The following is a 20,355-nucleotide window of genomic DNA, read 5'->3' on the forward strand; positions in this document are numbered from 1 at the left end:
GGCATGAGTACTGTTCACGCTGAATGTGGAGCATGTTTCAGACTAAAGGCAACTCTAAAACAAACACATTTACAGCAGGGAATTTTAGATCTCGCTGTTTTTTTCTTCTAGTCTCTGATCTCTATGTCGCTGCTTAATTGCACGACGACAAAGCTCATCACACGCAGTGTAGATAAGATGTAGCTTCAAAGCCGAGGACCCAATTGACTTTTGGCTATTTTATACTCAAGTTAGAGATGGCAATGCTTGGCATGCTCAAGTGAAACAAAATATTTCTTGGTGAGTGAGACGATTTAAGAAATTTCTCAAATCCCTGCTAAAAAATAAATATTCCTAAAATGTTGGATCATCCTACTTCAGCCAAGCACTGTCAATCACATGAATAACATTACTGATACTAAAAAAAAAACAAAATGCATAATTTTTTGAAAAAGGAGAAATTGCAGACATAAATCTGCACAGAAACAGTAGAAATGATACATAACTGGCTCATTTATACAGTTTTATACAGAAACTGTATTAATGAATAAGGGCTAGAATATACTTGCTTTTAATGGCACATACGCGTGTTTAAAATGTCTGCCTTGTGTAACTTGTGTTCATTTGAAGCACTGTTTGTGCACGTCCCCCGAAATTAATGTGACGCATTCAAACGCTGCAAAATTTGAGTAACCAGTAGGTGGAGTTGACAAAACACACTCACCGTGGTGATGTCACCTCTAGTTTAGAGGTCTTTCATACGGTCTATGATACTGTAAAAATAACCAGTTACTGCCCTCTTCTGTTGATGCTATGTTTGTTTTGGTTGTACCCCACAAACTTGCCTCTCTATCCGTGCTGAGTACTCTCCTGTGCCCCCTAGCGGAATCACCCAGTAGTACACGCTGTGCAGCAGAAAGTATGAACAAAGACGCAGCCTGCCTCCTGCGCCAACACGAGATTAAAAAACAAGTATATTCCGGCCTAAACAGTCTAAAGTCTTCTGGTATTCATACGTTACTTCCTCCCACCTGTGGATCCTGTGAGGTGCTATCTTCTGGCTCCAGGCCCTCTCCTGTCCCATCCTTGGTACCTTGTGGTTGAGGAGAGCTCTTGCCTCGACTGCAGGGCACAATTAGTGGCCCACTCTCTCCCTCCTGCTGGATGTCGGTTGTCAGGCTCACTGACATCTTCTTAGGGGAGGGGAGAGGGTGGGAGTGGGAAGGGGATAAGGTGGAGGACCCAGCAGTGGCTGTGGAAAAACAAAAAAGAGGAATGACATAAGAGGAAAACTCTGCACTGAAAGAATGAGCTTTTCTTTTCAACTAAAAGCCATTATAAAAGTAGAGAAACCAAAACATAATGTTTACTTCACAATACCTGTAGGTGGGACCAGGTCTATGCTGGACTATGTACAGTGAATGTGGGCAGAAAGTGCACGCAGAAAGTTGAGGGAAACCCACTAAGGTAGGGTACTGGGGTGGGCTGCAGCAGGGGGCGCAGTGCTGTCCATAGCAAATTTCTGCTTTAGGGGGTAGGGCTGTGGGGAAAAGCAAAAGGTAGGAAAATAAAATTCTAACATTTTGTATTGGCTGCATAAATGTAAAATCTAACAGTCTTTCTGCAGAAATTTGTTCTCTCACTACTTTTCACTTTCCAAAAGGCCATTCTATCTTACCATTAGAGTACCAGCTTTTGTAAATGTTAGTAGTTTTTATTTAATGACTTATTTATATTATCATTATTTGCTTCTTTTGTCACTGTCATAGATTAAACAAATGTTATGGCTTTGGTGATAAGAACTGAATATTTTGTTGGTGTCTATGGTGTTTATTGTATCCTATGTACATGCATGTCCCTGAGGTCCAGTGACCAAAGCCTACTGGGTATGGAGCACACCAGTCTAAAGACCAAAGGTGACAGATCATTTACTGCTGTGGCCTCCCTGAGCCTGAGATCAGTGGACTCAGTGGTCTCCTTTAAAAAGCAGCTGAAAACTTACTTGTTCAGGCTGGCTTTGGTGTGACCTTCATCACAACCCTCACCTTATCCTGCTTTTTCTACCAACTCCGCCTTTCCCAGACCCACTGATTTCCCTCTTTCCTATAAATGTAACGCGACTCGACCACCGACTATGTTTACTGGGGGACATGGATATTTTATCTCCACAAATAACACAAGCCTGGAGGAGCTTCTGTCTTTTGCTAGAGTTGCTAATGCTAGCGGTTAGCTTCAGTTGACCAAGACATTCTCTGCTAAATCTGGGCGCTAAACCAACAGCCTTCCCCATCGTGAGTCAATATGAGTAAGTCCAACTCACAATGTGAAGTAGATCTTTCAGGATTTTCAAATCCTAGCGTTTCATTATATATTTTCTATCAGAATCTAATGCAGGAGATACGTGTACGAGACTTCTTTCATATTCAGCCTGCAAGAAAAACTCAGTGATTGATCATAATAAGAAAAAAATCATTAAAAAATTGTTTTTCAGTCAATCACACCTTTAAGTACTGTCTATTGTTTTCAAAAACTTTCCACAACTTAGTGTGTTACTTTCACATTTCGATCATTACTGAGCTAACAATGTCACATTATCAAATAAGTTTAAAGTACACTTCTGTCAATTTTCACTGCCTGGCCCCCAAAATTTACACACTCTAATATTTAGCTTTAGCTTTAAATACGACACACATTCGCCGTGGCATTGTTTCAATAAGCTTCTGCAATCTCACAAGATTTATTTCCATCCAGTGACTCTGTGGTGGCCAATCTATGTGTGAAAATTATGTCTCATGCTCCCTGAACCACTCTTTCACTATTTGAGCCAGATGATTCCTGGCGTTGTCATCTTGGAATATTCCCGTGCCATCAGGGAAGATGGAATAACTTGGTTATTCAGTATATTCAGGTAGTAAGCTAACCTCATTCTTGGAGCACATCCTGTTGCTGAACTTAGACCTGACCAACTGCAGCAACCCCAGATCATAGCACTGCCCCCACAGGCTTGTACAGTAGGCCCTAGGCATGATGGGTGCATCACTTCATCTGCCTCTCTTCTTACCCTGATGCACCATCACTCTGGAACAGGGTCCATCTGGACTCAGACCAGTTTTTAATAATGCACTGGCTCCTACCCATTTGCTTAGTTAAATCCAGGTGGCAACTTTATTTTTGGCCGGGCAGTGTATAATGGTAACATGCAGGGAAAGCTAAAACTACAACTGAACTGAAAAATGAACTCATTTAACTATCAAATTTGTAAGAACAGCAAAAAACACAAAAAAATTTTCATTAAATAACTACTTATCCCTTGGTTATGGTTAAAGTATTCTCAATTTACACATTTTGTTAAAACTACATTAACAACAACATGCAAAAAATTTCAATAAACAAAAAATATAAACATATTTACAGCGATCAGGTGAACTGAAGAGGCAGCAGTTTGCCAACCAGGGACGGAGGGAGGAAGGGAGGGGGGGAGGGGAGGCACCAACAGGCCAAACACCACCTCAGAGGTCGTCTAGGGCCTCTCTTCTCTGCCTTCGGCTTACTGCAGCAGCATGGTCTTGCCTACAGTCTGGAGCCCTGCACACCATAAGCAGAAGAGGAAGACACGAATGACGTCATGTTTCACACACTGAGTGACTCATCGCTGCTGCTGCTAATTCTGGCAAGGAGGAGGGCAGAGCAGCCGAGAGCTCAGCGCTTACCAGGACATTGGGTTCTGGCACCCAAATACTCATGTGTTCATCATTTTAAACAATCAGCACTGGAAACATGTGTCTTTAAAATCAGAGTATTGTGCATAAAATGCTTTTGTGCAAAGAAAAAAGGACTGATTGTTTGCATCATCTGGCAAAACCAAGATCTCCTAAAATTACTACCCGTAAAATGTAACAAATAAATACAATAGCAACTTTTTTTGTTGAGTGTACGGATTCATGCAAAGACTTAGTCACCAGAAAATCTGTCACATCTAATCTGTATTTTCCAGGTCAGAGGACATACAGAAGAAATCATGACTTTGTTATAATTAAAATGATATTTTATACAAATATTACAAAAGCAAGAGTCAGATAAAGCTCAAGCACAAACTCACACATCCCATGATGGCGGTTAGATAAGAAAGCAGCATGAGCAATTGACATGTCTGCCCCATTGGAACAGACAAGGCAGAGATTTCTAGTGAGGGGAAGACCCAGGCGTTGCAGCAGGAAAAGCGTCATCAACACTACATCATTGACCAGGACACCCACAAGCCTGCAACACTTTGCTTGGAGAAACCTATCACTGCAGCAACAAATACAGCCACACTGTAACTCAAGTATTTTGTGTTTTGGCCTAAAACGAGTGCATGGTTTTGAACAGCACACCAACAATGATTATTCATTTCAAATGTCAACCTGAAAGCTCACGAAAGGAGCAGACTGTCTTGGATTAATCATCAGGAGAAGCTGTGCATGGCACTGAAAATCAGAACCTGTAATAAGATACTTATGAATAAGCCAGATCCTCCTCCCATTCTTCTGTTTGCTCGGTTCTGTCATCAACACTCTCCAAAGCTTCCCTCAACGCAAACACACAATGAAGCCCACAGGGTTGCAGAGGAGATGATAAAGTCATTTGATCTGAGTGAGTAATGTGAAAAGAAAGGAGGAAGAGCAATTTTAAGCATAACACCTAATTGGTGTAAACCAGGGGTGCCCAATCCTGGTCTTGGAGGGTCGGTATCCAGCATGTTTTAGTGGTTCCTCTGCTCCAACATACTTGATTCAGTGGTTGTATCACCTGGGCAGCAGCTCATCAGGCTCTGCAGTAGTCTGTTAATCATCTGCTGATTGAAATCAGGTGTGTTGAAACAGAGTTAAAACTAAAACATGCTGGGCAATGGCCCCTCAGGACCAGGATTGGGCACCCTTGGTGTAAACAGATGGGCCATTCCCACCTGTACCGGGTCGGCCCGGGCCGGGTAGCCCCAGTCGGCCCCAGCCTGGCCCGGTTGATTCCACACATCCTTGTCTTAAGCCCATGTGGGCTGATTCTACCCACCAATCAGTATGAGGCCAGAACAGTCTCAATAAGAATTAAGTCACACAACGTTTTCCACAAATGCACACGTTCATTCGGAAATCCACATTCTGTGTTTCACAAATATAATTCGGAGGAACACAAATGCACACGCTCATTCGGAAATTCACACTCTTTGACTCATAAATATAATGTGAAAAAATAAGTCACGCAACATTTTCCACAAATGCACATGCTAATTCTGAAGTTCACACTCTGTGGTTCACAAATATAATTTGTAAGAACACTTGTAATATAAACTCAGATCGTACGAATTGCTGAACGTGCATTTACGAACAGCTTCTCATTTGTGAACCTTTCTGCGTTTGTGAGTGAAATCTGTGTGGTGCATTCACGGACAGCTTCTCATTTGTGAACCTTCCTGCATTCGTGAGAGAAATCGGTGTGCTGAATTTTGAGACTCTCCTAACGTCGCAGGTCAACAAACGTCACCATTGGCTAATGAACCTGTCAATCAAATATATGCTTCTGCCAGGGCTGTTCGCTTTCAGCCAATCATATGGCTCCTTATGTCACAGAACAGATCTGCTGTGCGCATGCGCATTGCAGTTCACACGGCAGAGCAGGATGGACCGGTCACGATCTGTGAGTAATAGTTTTATCTTATTCCCTCCTTGTAATTGATGCAATGTTATAGAATTATGAGTAGAAGCGTTCTTCATGATCAAGTAAAATGTTTTATGTTAAATTCAGTCCAGACGTTACGTGAAGTCTGGTCCATTCTTCATCTAGTTTAACATCAAGCTAAACTCAAGTGAACATTTGTTTAGTTAGCGTATCTAGGTACCATTTTTTTAGGCCACGGTTGTCAAACTCAAGGCCTTGGTCTATTTTTATTTGCCCCGCGAAATCAAATATCAAATATATAATATTAAACTGGCCCGCCGGGCGATTTTGCTAATAAGACTACTAATCCCATAGTGCTTTGCGGCGTTAGCGCCCGAGACGAAGCAAGCCCTCTTTTATGTTTACATCATTAGCATCCATGCTAGTCGAATCAGCGTGTGCAGCGTTACCCTCAGTCTTAAACAACTGAAGATACTCCTCTAAGCGCCCAGTTTACTCAGCGAGTTTCCGACTTTGAACGCCTAGAAAGAAGGTATCTGGCTGGAACAGGTGACCATCAGAGTGGAGCGAACTGAGCTTGAAATATTTAATTGTCATGAACTTTTTCTGCTCCAAAGCATGAACTGAGATATTTTCATAGAAGATAATTGCTATTTTTGGTTTTCACAGATCTTAACTTATTTAATTATCTAACATGTTATTGTATGGCTGTTGTACCTTTCATTTGGTAATTGATTGTTTTGACCCCTATAAAAATGTGTCATATGAGAGTGTTTGTGCTTGAATTACATAGATCATGTACCTGAAGGTAGCTGACAACAACCGGGCAGACACCCACCTTGCCTTCTTCAGTGAAGCTGTGAATGAGCATGGCTTTCCTCTGAGGTATTCATGTTATTCCCAACTTTACCCTCTGTTACCCTGTTACAAATCTGCTTTTGCCTAAAGTGTGTTATTGACCAAAGATAACATGCCATTTGAGGTCATATAGTAAAATCTATGTGGGGGGGGGGGGGGGTGAACATTTCCCTCTTTCAAAAAATATTTCCCCAGCAGAGGATTAATAATGCCACATTGTTTACTCACTTAGTAGCAAGGTAGGAAATTTCTGTGAGACTCAAATTGATGTAGATTGTTATAGATGTGCATTAAAAATGTTTGAAGCAAGATTCTGTTTTTTTTTTTTCATGGTGAGAGGAGATCATGGCGGAGAAAATGTAGGTGTTGCAGAATTAATGTTCTCAGTTCGTGGAACTGACACCAACAGCTTCATTGCAGGAAAAAGTGTACACAATCAACGGTGAGTTTAACCTAATTTGGAAGCTTTGTGTCTGTGCGCGCGTGCCTGTGCCTGTTGACCTGCCCAGGGTGCACCCTTCGTCTCACACTGTGACTGCTAGAGATAGGCACCAGTCCTCCTGCGACCATTCAAAAGATAACTCAAGTTGAAAACGGATGTATGGACATGTAAATGTGTGTGTATATTATAATTTTCTTTTATTTAATCCCCCTCCAAATCCAGGATCGAGCGCCTGTGGCGTGATGTCTTCATGAGTGTTACTGGTCTATATTACAACATCCTGCACTCTCTGGAAGACCAAGACTTGCTCGACATCAGTAACATCCTTCACATGTTTTGTTGCCAATATATTTTCTTGTCTCGCATCCAGGCCAGCCTGGATGTCTTTAGAGATGCGTGGGACAACCATCCAATCAGGACAGAGGAAAACATGACACCAAATCAGCTGTGGCATCTGGGCCAGGCTCTGAATCCTGTTTCTGATCCAGGGGCAAATGTATGTTCTGTTAAAATGACTGATCACATGTCAAGTTGATCCTTAACTAAAAATCAAATGTTCAACACTTTGATAATCTACCTCTGCTCTATGCTTCTTGGATTCAAGACAAAATGGCTGTTGAAATTACGGTTCTGTTTGTGTGCACCTCTACTGAAATGGACACTCAACTATAATGTCATGACATTACAAAGTCATGACACATCTGCAAGTTCAAAATGCAAGGCATTAGACCTTCCAGATGTGATATTCTCACTGCTGTTTTAACATAAAAGTAGCCCATTAATTAAAAAAATAATTTATGAAATAATGGAGATGCTAGGTTCTGCCTGACATCATTGATGTTAAGTAATTGTTAAAAGGTCATGATAGGGCTTTATTAAATGTGTTTTCTTGAGATTCATTATGCACAATGCTCATACACACTTTCCTTTTCCAGGGTATACCGACACCAGAGATTGAATGGGAGGAGAATGGATACATGACTGAACCTCATCCTGGGATCAGTGTCCCTGTACTGGACAGTCCTCTTACAGATCATGAAATGTTGGAACTGCAGGACAGCATTAATCCGTTGCAACATTCAGACTCTTTTGGGAGTGGACACATATCTTCACACTGTCCAGTATGTTGAGAACTTACTTGAGGCTAGATGATTACATGTGTGAAGAAGGAAGGAGAGAGAAGGTAGGGAGTTAGGAAGAAAGAAAACAATTAATGAGACAGGAAGGAAGGAAGTTAAAAAGTGAAGGAGTGGTCCATTTTAAGGTTAATGTACTGTATATTGTTATTCAAGGGATTTGCCTTTGTAAATATGAAATGCTAAAGGATAGACCCCAAAATAGATGTCTAAATTCATTTATAGTTGTGTATTTCCTTAAAGTCTTTGTCACCCTGATTTATTTTAGACCAGGAATGTATTTGAAAAGGCTGCTGTTCACTTCATCTATGCTACAATTCTTCAAAATGTAAATGTGCTATCATTGCTAGTGTTGGTTTAGTAACATACATCTTCCTGTGTATCTAGCTCTAATAAAAACATTTAAAGGTGAAGCACCTACTTATCAGGAGAACCATTTATTTTTACATGTTATTGTTTGAATTTTGTCTCGTTTCATAACTTTTGCTCAACATTTAAGGGGAACTGTTACCCTGCGATCATCTTCATTACACTTGAAAACTTGTACTATACCTCCGTCCGTCTACTTATTAAATGGAATAACATGACAAGATTCTATCTACTGGTTTTTTGATCAAGGGATGATTAGATGTTGTGAGAAGGTTCTCTATGCTACTGAGTCTGTGTTAAGTTGCAACTGGACACACATACCCACACACAGTTTGTTCATTTGTTCTCAGAATGAGAATAATGTCTTTTACAATTAAAAAGTTTTTTTTCTTGATGTCACTGAAGGCTGTGTTAGAAATATATGCAGCTCATTAAAAGGAAAAGTAACTGATGTAACCAAAAGCCTGAACACAGGAGAATAGAGACACCTGCCAAGATAAAGAGCTGGAGCTTTTGCTCCTTTTCAGAGTCACTCCCATGGAATAGGCCTGATGATTTACTAGCTTCTCTTACCTTCTCTGCAGACAATGTTTAATATGAGCTTCAAGAGGTCTCTGCCCCTAACGGGGTTTGCTTTCACTTAGTAAAAATGCATAATTTTTCTGAATAAGATTATTAAGAGGCCACCCATATGGTGGAGCGTTGGTAATGTAATGTAACCGGTTAGATTTGTGTCCGACTTGATGCCGACTTGCTCTGACGTCATGCATACGTAGGCAACGATAACCACTTGAGATCAAGGCGGCCGCAGATTTTGGAGCAAGGCGCTGCAGTTGTTCTCCCTTGGCTGCAAAACCTTGGGCATGATGGGAAACGTCTGGCTCTCACCTGATCTAAGATCTGATTGGTTCATATTTTGATCCAAACATCCGGTGGTAGAACATGAAATGTTAGTTGTTCACGTGTATTCTGTAAATCATGTAACGTTAATGATGACAACTATATAGGCCATAAAGAGAAATGTGGTTTGTGTTCTTTTGTCATGTTTCCTATGAGCACACTGAAGCTACAGCTGCTAACCTTTACTTATTATTACAGTCATGTTTTCATATTCGATATTTGATATCCACGAGCACGTGATGATGTGTTTCAGCTGCTAACAGGCACCAGAATTAAAATTGAAAATTAAACAAGTATGAACGCTAACGCGATATCTTCATCCATCGTCACCCCCGAGCTACACATGCAGGAAATTGTGTCCGACTTATGCGCACAGCAGATCTGTTCTGTAACATAAGGAGCCATTGGCTGAAAGCGAACAGCCCTGGCAGAAGCATATATTTGATTGACAGGTTCATTAGCCAATGGTGACGTTTGTTGACCTGCGACGTTAGGAGAGTCTCAAAATTCAGCACACCGATTTCTCTCACGAATGCAGGAAGGTTCACAAATGAGAAGCTGTTCGTAAATGCACATTCAGCAGTTCGCATGATCTGAGTTTATATTACAAGTGTTCTTACAAATTATATTTGTGAACCACAGAGTGTGAACTTCAGAATTAGCGTGTGCATTTGTGGAAAATGTTGCGTGACTTATTTTTTCACATTATATTTATGAGTCAAAGAGTGTGAATTTCCGAATGAGCGTGTGCATTTGTGTTCCTCCGAATTATATTTGTGAAACACAGAATGTGGATTTCCGAATGAACGTGTGCATTTGTGGAAAACGTTGTGTGACTTAATTCTTATTGAGACTGTTCTGGCCTCATAAATCAGAGGCTTGCTCTAATGGAAGGTGTGAATTTGCTGTCAGCAGTGGGTGTGTTGGCCCTGGTCGGCCTGAAGCAGACCCCCTCGAGAAGAGGGCTGAGAATGAGCCTTGGTTGGCCCAGAAAAATACCAGGCCACCCAGATATGTAAACAACCTACGCTACCCGGCCCGGGCCGACCCGGTACAGATGGGAATGGCCCAAAAGATAAAAGCAAATACAGAAAGAAAGACAAGAAGACACGTTATGGATCTGGTCCCATTTCTTCTAACTGGGAGGATAATTCATCATTAAGTTTAGGATGAACTGATTAAACCTCTTGTAGTAATAAAATCTGTCTCTAACTGCTGTAAAATAAACTGGTGTCAACTTTTGAGTCATCAGTTCAAATCCCTTTACCAGCTTTTCCACACTCACCAACATCTAGATCTTGGGTTCAATGATCAAGTGCACTGGGCCACATTATTCTGATGTTTTTATAGTATTGACAAAATCTCCAGTTGTTAATGAAAAATGTTGCTAACTGTGCAGAAAATGACTGCCCTTACTGGTGCCAACATCAGTTCCATGCACCTTAGTAACTGAAAAATAAATATTGTAAATTAAGTAATGGGTACGGTGCAGATTCAGCAATTGCAATCCTGCCAGTAGATCCTTTTCACTGTTTGTCCCATTTTAGCATTTGTAGAAGAGCCCGATGCTAACACTGACTGCATCAACACAAGGGCTGCACATATGCAGGACAACAAATGATTCAGACAAGGACTAGCGCTAGTCAAAATGTAGCAAGACGTATTCACATCAAGCTGTCCTCATAAGCCTACAATCAGGAAAAAATGCACTGTGATAATCATTTGTTAAAATGATCAAATTGATCTTTTAGGGCAATCAAAATGTATAAATATGCTTTTTATGCATAATACAAATGATCAAATATTGAACAATAGAAGGTAACTCATTCAGGGACTTTTATCTGCTTCAAAGACAAAGTTCCTTAATTTTCACAATACATTTGCAGTGGTCTCCTGTAAATGAACGCCTTGTGAGTCGATCTCCATGGGGAAAAAATGCTCATTTACTCTGATTTCAGGAACTAGAAGCGAGCCAGGCAAAATTTTAAAACTCATGTTTGTTTAGTTTTTAACACTTTAAAAAACAGTGTGTGTGTGTGTGTGTGTGTGTATATATATATATATATATATATATATATATATATATGTATATATATATATGTATGTATATATATATATATATATATATATATGTATATATATATATATATATATATATATATATATATATATATGTATATATATATATATATATATATATATATATGACACATAACTTTGCCACCCCCACAACCCATCAGCCTGAATCAGCCAACCGGCATTATGTGCATAACTGGTCTTACATTTCTACACGCTCTCCTGATGACAAGCATGCAGATGAAGCACAATGACATGCACTGCCTGGCTCTGCTCACTGGGTCAGGTTACCACATCAAGTGTTCTTATTGTTGGGAATGTCATGGAGAGTAATCACACCAGTCAACAGTGTATATTAAAACATGCATACTGTATATGACAATGGGCTATTCTAACAAAATAGTCCATGGTATACGAGCTCTCAATCTAATTGAGCCAACTAGGCCAAACTGGGTCATGGTCTTTCTGGGCGAGTTCACAGCCAGATAGATCAGGGGAGTTCTGCATAATCAATGGATAGTCTACATATATTTTCAGTCAAGGGACTTTTGGATAAATGTCATCCTGCACCTAATTCACAAAGAACAATTACTGCATATTCTTACACATTTATTTTGGATACTTAAAAGCACTATTTATCTGATGGGCAAACTTAAAATATCTCACTGGACAGCAAACATGTCTATCTATACTCTCCACAGAAGCTGAATGAAAGATGAAGGGAATGATGAATGGAGCTAGAGAACAGTGCAATAGGAGTGAGCATGCACGTACAAACTCACAGACACACACATACACACACACACGCAGCTCGATTCAACTCTTCGGTATTCTGCTGCGCACCTCACCCATTTGACGTCAGAGGAAACCCAATCCACTAAAGGCAGAAAGGTTATGTCTTCACTAAGCAAAGGCTGCAGTGTGTACTAATTGCAGTTTGTGCAAGCTCAGAGCCTGCACATATCATATATCAGCAGCACTCGCAGTGAGTGCGCACTAGCACTTGTCTATGTCAGAGAGGATTCCCCTTTGCGTTGGCTGCGGTTTCATTCAGGGAGTGGAAAAGAGGACTGGCAGAGAACTAGGGAAAGTAGGGTAACAATAAATGTATATCTGCAACAGAACACAGTATATACACCATTTACATGAAGTTATGTAAATACACTATATCATTTCCACCCATAAATTTTATAGAAGTTATTAAACGCTACTTATCCTCGCTACTTGCGAGTACAACAGCTACTTATATGGCACAGCAACAAAAACAGATTAGGGAAACATGAATCGTCAGACGCACCGGAAGACAGGGTTTCTCTTTTTCCATCTGTCTCTTTCTGTCCTCCTCACTGCTACTCCATCTCTTGCTCGGAATGCAATGAGGATACCCCATCCCGCCTCCTACCCCTCTACATTAACCCCTCCCTTCAAAGAATGCTTCCTTCCACCATCTACTAATCGTTACAGCTCGCCACCTCTTTCATCATCTTTTAAAGTATCTTCTTAAATTGTCAGGCTTGCTGCTGACGCCATCCTCCTCCACTCAGCCAACCCACTCAGTCCTGTGGGACGAGCTATGACTCATTTTCTCTTTCATTCCTTGCTCTCCCTCCCTAGTTGCCTACTAGTCTACCTTTCTGTGTCTCTCTCTCTCCTTCTGTTGATGGCTGTTTATAGTTACTGAATGTGAAGAACATGTAAATAAAAAACAACAAAAGCTGCAGATTTATTTCTTCATAGAAAAAATGCTTCATATGAATGGGAAGATCCTGATCCTAGATGCACTACTGGTGAATTTTGTGGGCCACAAAAATGCTTAATTTTTATTAATTAAAATTTAAAAAATCAACCAAGAAAAAAGCAATCCTTGAAAAAGATAAGAAACTACTATACGATTTCTGTCTTGCAATGTAACAACAGATCATATTTTTTTTAAATACAAAAACGTGTTATTTTATAAAGCTTATGTCTGGAAATTAAAAGCTGACCTAGTCATATATTTCTCTGGAGGAAGCCAGAAGAGGAGGATTTATAATCTAATCTAATATGTGGAACTTAACTCTCATCGTCACCGCGACACTATGGATAAGCACTGATTGATAATGGATGGATGTATAACTTATCCTTCATGAAACTTGACAATGAAAAAAATTCAGTTTTCATGGAGGTTTCCCATGTTAAGTCAAGGTAATGTCTCTTATTTGTTATTCAAGTATTTTTACTTTTAGTCTTAAGAAATGTAAGCTTTTCTGAGACAACCATATTTTTTAACAACAAAGAGTCTCTTCAGAAAAGAGCCGTAGCTTGAGTTTCATATAAAATACACCAAATGCATGGCTAAAAAACATATTCACACCTATGCAAGTTTACAGATGGCATTTCTCTATTGCTACATCTCAATCTTTAATATGTTCACACATTTTTAAGCACAGAAGTCGTTTGTTTCAGCTTATACTTGCGACAAGATGTGCATATACAGTGAGAAACATGATTTGAACACCCTGCAATTTTGCGAATAGAAATCATGGAGGGGTCTGAAATTCACAAAGGCCAGTGCCTTTAAAAAGTCCACTTCTACTTCACGTATTAATCTAAATTAGTAGCACCAGTCAGGGCTTGTTCGACACCTTTGCACCCTACAGGCAGACTCCCAACTACTACCATGGTGAAGACCAGAAAGCCGTCAAAGACACTAAAGACAAAACTATGGACATCCGCAAGGCTGGAAAAGGCTACAGCGCAATTGCCAAGCAAGCTTGGTGAAAACAGATCAACTGTTAGAAACTGGAATAGGCCAAAAATGACTCCCTCAGATGAGGGCTCCATGAAATATCTAATTTGGTGGAGTATCACTGATAAGAAAGGTGAGGAATCAGCCCATAACTACACAAGAAGAGTTGGTCAATGACATGAAGAGAGCTGGGTCAACAGTTTCAAAAGTTACTGTGAGTAGAACCATCATGGTTTAAAATCATACAATTCCAAAGAAGGTTCCCCTGCCCAAGTCATCACATGTCCAGGCACATCTGAAGTTTGCCAATGACCATCTGGATGATCCAGAGGAGGCATGGGAGAAAGTCATGTGGTCATATGAAACCAAAATAGAACCTTTTGGTCTAAACTCCACTCGCTGTGGTTGGAGGAAAAAGAAGGATGAGTTGCATCTCAAGAACACCATCCCTACTGTGAAGCACACGTCCGGTGGAAGGGAGGATGTAGTGGGAGAACTTGCAAAATTGCTGAGTGTTCAAATACGTATGTTCCTCACTGTATGTTCCAACCCACATCTATTGTCACAGGCTTTGAGTAGAGACCAAAAGAATGTGATTGTGGATACAAGCAGTCAAAATGAGTTTTCTCTGCAGGGTGTCTGGGCTCTCTTGGTTACGATGAGAACCCTATAAAAATGCTTCTTCTTCTAAATGAGCAGGATTATAAGTAATTAAAGAGAGTGATCACGTCGTTATCACCCCATAACTCAGCATCCACACTGCAGGTGCAATACCAGAACATCAGGATACTCGCAATAGCGCACCAGTAAAGAGTAGCGAAGAAGGGAAGATTTAAAAAGAGAAAAAAAATTTTAAAAGGTAAAAAAAATTATTTCATTTATATGCTGATGCACAAATTTCTCTGTACAGCAACAAAAATAACTATTTTTAGATTTACTGTAATAGAGCAAGTACATCCTGTAAGGAACCACATTTTCAAGTCAACAACAACTAATTATTGTTTTTCTAGATGTATAAAAATTAATCTTAAGCTAATGTAGCCAAGGCTGAACTGTAATCTAACTCCTGGCCAGAACTTTCCTGATCCTGCATGCACCTTTTCAATGAAAACACATAGCACACATCGATGTCTAGCTTGTAAGGTTGGGCGATGGGACAAATTAATTGACCATCGGCAATGGGCTGATCCAATACGATTGTTTTTTTACAGGAGGCAATTTGTTTTTTTTTTTTTTTTGGTTTGTTTTTTGTTATTGACAACTATTTTACACCCTATGCACAGAGAACATTGCGGAGGTAACAATCAAGAAAAGATCTCCATCAGCGCATCTGAGCCTTTTCTCACCTCCTCTGCCTCTGGCTGCTGACATTGCACACGCAAGCGGCACGCTGAGGAGGGGTTTGGAGAGTGCCTGTGACGTCCTCGACATCGTGCACTAAAGCGTGGCGTTGAGTGGAAAGTGGAAACCCTACTACTGTTCAGAGTCTGGAAGACTTCTGATTATTTCATTTGGAGAAATGTTTCCCGACTTAAAACTTTGACTAAAGTAGCGCTTGTCGTTATTCAGCACCTGCTTTGAGTGTGTCAGCAGAGCATGGATCCATCCAGAACATTATTTAAACAGCCATGAGTCTGTCTGAGGCAAAAGTCTAGAAGCTCATAACCTCTTCAGCAAGCTCCCTAGAGACATTTGATTACACACAAGCTGCAGATGACCAGTTCAGGTTTACGCGGCGCTGAAGGAACGTGCGTTGGAGCCACAGCAGGTTAAGCGTGGTTTATGCTTGACGCATTCACTTTCCGCGCGGTGATGCGGCTCGTGGATGGAACGCGCTTCACAACTCGCAGCGTTTATGGTTTGTGCGGCTCGTCTCTGCGGTGAGCCAATATTCTCCCAAACTGTAGGGGGCAGCATGGAGCTCTACAGCATGCATCCAACACTACACCATAGTAGAAGTAGAAACTACTGTTTACAACATGGCATTCCAGCATTTTTAACAGCGTCCTCGTCTTTTCCGACAGTGCGAGCTATTTCTCTCCAAGAATTATTAACAACATGTTGATCACGGTGATCTCTGAGAGCTGAATCATACAAATGTCTGTGTTTATGAACCTCTGCCATACTAGTTCTTGCCGGTCCGCCATGTTTTTCCGCGTCCGTCCGTCCGCGTGGTTAGAAATTTTCCGAGGTGCGCGTTGCGGAAATCTTGAGCCGTGCGGAGACGCGGTGGAGGGGCGTGGTTGTTAAAATGACGCAAAATGACGCTACTTTTCCGCGCGGAGCCGTGCGGACCTCGCGGACGCGTCAAGCATAAACCAACCTTTACATGTGCCCGATTTAAGTGAAATCGTTGAATTGCATTGTTCATGTTACTGGGGCATTCTGATCAGCTTGGTTGGACTAAATAGTAATTAAAATGGAAATTTAACAAATGATTATTCATTATTTAAAAAATGAAAGTGACGGGATAAATGGATCATGTGACCTCTGGCAGCAAGCAAATACTGCCTCCTCAGAGTGCGTCCAAACGCAGCGATTCATTCCATCCCCTACTTATAAAAGAAAGAACCCCAGAAGTTTTTGTTCAGAAATAAACATTTTACTTAAATCAAATACCACAAAAGTGGGCACCACAGGGAAACAAAGACGAGGCTTCTTTTTAACATTCTAACCGTGTTTAATACGGGCTGTTTATACGTCACGCTACCAAACCACAAATACAAAATGAAACAAAAAGAAAAATATAAATTTCTCTTCCAGCAAACATATGTGCTGTGCTTGTCTAAAAAAAATCTATGTTTTGGGCTTCTTCTGTGTTCGCAAATCAGTCTGTGCATCATGACATCACATGCACGAATAAATCGTTCATCATCTTTTTTTTGGATTGATGATTGGCGGTGAGCAAAATTACACAAATCGCCCAACCCTACTAGCTTGTTTGCATCCTCTCAGTGTTCAACTATTCAGTGCTTCCAGTGAGCAGCTCTTCAGCTCACTGTCAGAACCTGGACAGCAGTGAAGATGCCCATGTGAAACTAAACAACACTTATTCATTCTAAGCCCACACTGGACAGGAGGACACTTACAGGTGGTCAACATACATTTATTGACAGTGGTGCTTGTGCATTACATAACTTTCCAGGTACAACACATTTTCCTCATCTATCAAAATGATGGACAAGCTTTTAAAATTTCAGTTATCGAAACAACAAAGAGAAAAACAAAATGTTTCTAAATTGGAAAATACCAAATACAGTTTAAACAGGCCATAATAGCACACATCTATTTCAAAAGAAGATTTACTTTATGCTTCCACTTTTCACTAGCCTGGCAACCCAGACTAAATAAATGTATTATTTAGTCTGGCCACGCTCCATTGACGGCTCTCGGTTGTGGGGCAGGTTCTACCGTTGTCTTTCAAATGATCTCTGCATTCCACTGGACAATGAATGTGACTTACTCTTGTTTCACTCTGCTGCATCATCCCACCCACCAGGCATATAGAGTGCCCTGATTGGCCCACAAAGCGGATAAAGCTCTGTGATTTGTTCACTAAGCAGATAGAGCACTATGATTGGCCCACCATTATGGACCAATCACAGCTCTTTATGTGTTTGAAACCCCTCTAGAGAGCTGTGATTGGCTAGCCAGAGTCCTGGTAGGAGCTGCAGACGTTCCAATGGAGCATGCCTAGACCAAACTTTGCAAAGCAAGAATTTGGTCTAGTTCACTAGGCTAACTTTTCACATGATACAAAGTGGGGATGTCCCGATCCGATCACAAAATCGGAAATCGGCCCCGATCACGTGGTTTCAGACTGATTGGGACTCAGGCTTTACTTTCCGATCCAAGCCCCAATCCGGAGTTGGATACTGGGTTCAAATTAGAGCACCTTGGTTCTCCTTAAAGGTCGTCACACACCCAGAAGGAGCACAAAAGAGATCCAGTTTCTACCTATATTATATCATTTATATGGACTCAGCCTAGCGGGGATTCTTTTGAGCAGAGATGCAGAGAGCGGCAGGCAGACCGCTGATTATTCATGAATTCCAGCTGCGTTCTGCACACGGCCACAGTAACATTTTGTAAGTTTCTAAGTGGCGTCACCAACAAATATACAATTAACACACAGTCATTCGTGCCCATTCATTTTCTCTCATGACGTGTGGATGCGCTCGCGTTGCCCCCGCTGCAGCGCTCGTCACTGGCGCAGCCGGGCAGTGCAGCGCACACTCTGCTTTTTTGCGGTCAATAGATCAATTTGATCTGCTAGTTAAAAAGTTACTTGTGAGGTTAGGGCTGTAGCGAAGCTTCGATGACGTCGACGGCTCGATTCTAAAAATTCGTCGACGTCAGATCCGGTAGTCGACGCACCGCGCCCACTTGTTGCATCCCCAGGAGTTTGTAAATAGAGGTGGAATCTGCCTGTTTTTCCTCTAGTTCGCCCTCTTCTCCGCCTTCACTAACATCTCAGCCAAATACCGAAGACCCGGAACAAAGTCCATCCGCTACTAGGTTCCTTTCCTGTTTTGCCCGCCTTCGTTTCCCGGCAACGGACAACAACTTCCGGGGTCAAATGCGCTGCTCCGTCTCTATAGCAGATGTAGAAAATCACCGGGAGCGTTTCTCCCTTCATAAAGGAGCTTCTTTCAGACATTAGGAGAGCTGTTTTGGTGGTAGCAGTCTCTCCTCCGAGCTGGTCTGTTTGCTGCTGGGTGTTTTTGGTTTATTTAAACTTGGCAACTTAACGTTGGTAAAGCTACTGTTAGCATTTTCGCTAACAGCTTCTTGCGTTTGGATAAGCTGTTACGTTTTGGTTTAGAGTTCATCTTTTTTCAATCCAATCCAATCCAATTTTATTTATAAAGCGCATTCACAAGGCATTACAACGAAACAAGGCGCTGTACACTAGAAATGTTGGTTAATTAAACAAGCGATATTTAAACATGTTGAACACATATAAAAAATAATAATTTGTGGTACAAATTAATAAATGTCTAAATGTAATAAAATCTCCCTTTTGTTACATTTAGAGTGTTTTGGGTTTTCGGTTTAGTTTAAAATATCACCTTGAGGTTGGTTTAACCGCCCAGTTTAGAGTTTGGAACTTTGGAGATTCTTATTTTGGTCCAAAACCCTGTAATCTTTGCACAGTGGGACATCCCTAGTTATCTGTACTTTTGTTTTAATTCCCCACAGGCAGAATTAGTTTTATTACTCCCAACCTGTGGATGGAAAGATTTGGTTTTTTGTAGTTGTAAATAAACCCGATCATCATTTTAACTTTTAAATCCCACATTATTGTCCCTTCCTTTTTGCACACGAGCCAAACTCCCCAGGAAGAGTCATAACACCACTCGCCTCACGCACATAAGTGACCAAGACGAAGCAGCATGGAGATACTCCGTCTCCAACCACCTCTCAGGCAACAGCCTGCACTCCCAAGTTCTACACGTCACCAGAACATAACCAACCAACACAATAAAAGCAGTGTTATACAAAATGGGAGGCCTGTAGTGTTTATTCTCTTACAGTAACAATTAATCAATTTTTTTGAGGAATTTATTAGAGATTTTTTGGTTTTTATTAACTGTGCAATAGAAAAATAATCATTAAATTAATTGTATAAATAGTCATTAGAATAGTCGACTATTCGATAAAATAATCGTCAGAATAATCGTTTTAAAAATAATCGTTTACCCCCAGCCCTATGTGAGGTGAAAAAGAAGGGAGCAGACAGGAGTTTTTCTGGAGGACTGGGAGATGCAGGAAGATCAGAGACAGACAGGACAGGAAGATGGGAAAATAAAAACCAAGAAAACAAAACAAAGTTCTTAAAAAAATTAAATGTAGGTAGATTGATTCCACTACAAGTTTGTACCTGTATAAAGCAATAATTTATCAGCATGTATTATTTATATAGTGTATACAATTCAGATCATCTTCAAAACTCCGTCCCATGCCCAGGGACGTATCTAAGCAATTTGGGGGCCGAGGCATAATAGACTCCTGCCAGGTATTTTAAGTTGAAGTGCTATCTGTTTTTATATTAGACTTTTCATATTTGCAATAAAGTCCAAAAGTGAAGAATTGATGTTATTTATTACTTGACTGTTCAACCTACCTGACAGAAGTGATCTGTTGTTAAAAATAAAAATAAAAAGGTAATTAAATAAAAAATAAGGAACATTCTGGAATTGTTTCTTCCT

At 40.7% G+C, this 20,355-nt stretch overlaps 1 protein-coding gene across 11 annotated transcripts in view; it reads right to left on the minus strand.

Annotated features, from left to right (window-relative positions):
* The window catches only part of LOC107385338 (R3H domain-containing protein 2), an 80,953-nt gene that overhangs the window by 36,076 nt on the left and 24,522 nt on the right, over positions 1-20,355 (minus strand). For all 11 annotated transcript variants that reach the window (XM_054752235.2, XM_054752216.2, XM_054752226.2 and 8 more), the window contains exons 2-4: positions 3,392-3,564; positions 1,360-1,519; positions 1,011-1,231 (exon numbers count right to left, since the gene is read on the minus strand). In XM_054752235.2, coding sequence (XP_054608210.2) covers positions 1,011-1,169 — 159 coding nt within the window. In that variant the 5' untranslated portion in view covers positions 1,170-1,231; positions 1,360-1,519; positions 3,392-3,564. The remainder of the gene's footprint in view (positions 1-1,010; positions 1,232-1,359; positions 1,520-3,391; positions 3,565-20,355) is intronic.

This window comes from Nothobranchius furzeri, chromosome 3, assembly GCF_043380555.1.
Source record: "Nothobranchius furzeri strain GRZ-AD chromosome 3, NfurGRZ-RIMD1, whole genome shotgun sequence".
Lineage (NCBI taxonomy): Eukaryota > Metazoa > Chordata > Actinopteri > Cyprinodontiformes > Nothobranchiidae > Nothobranchius > Nothobranchius furzeri.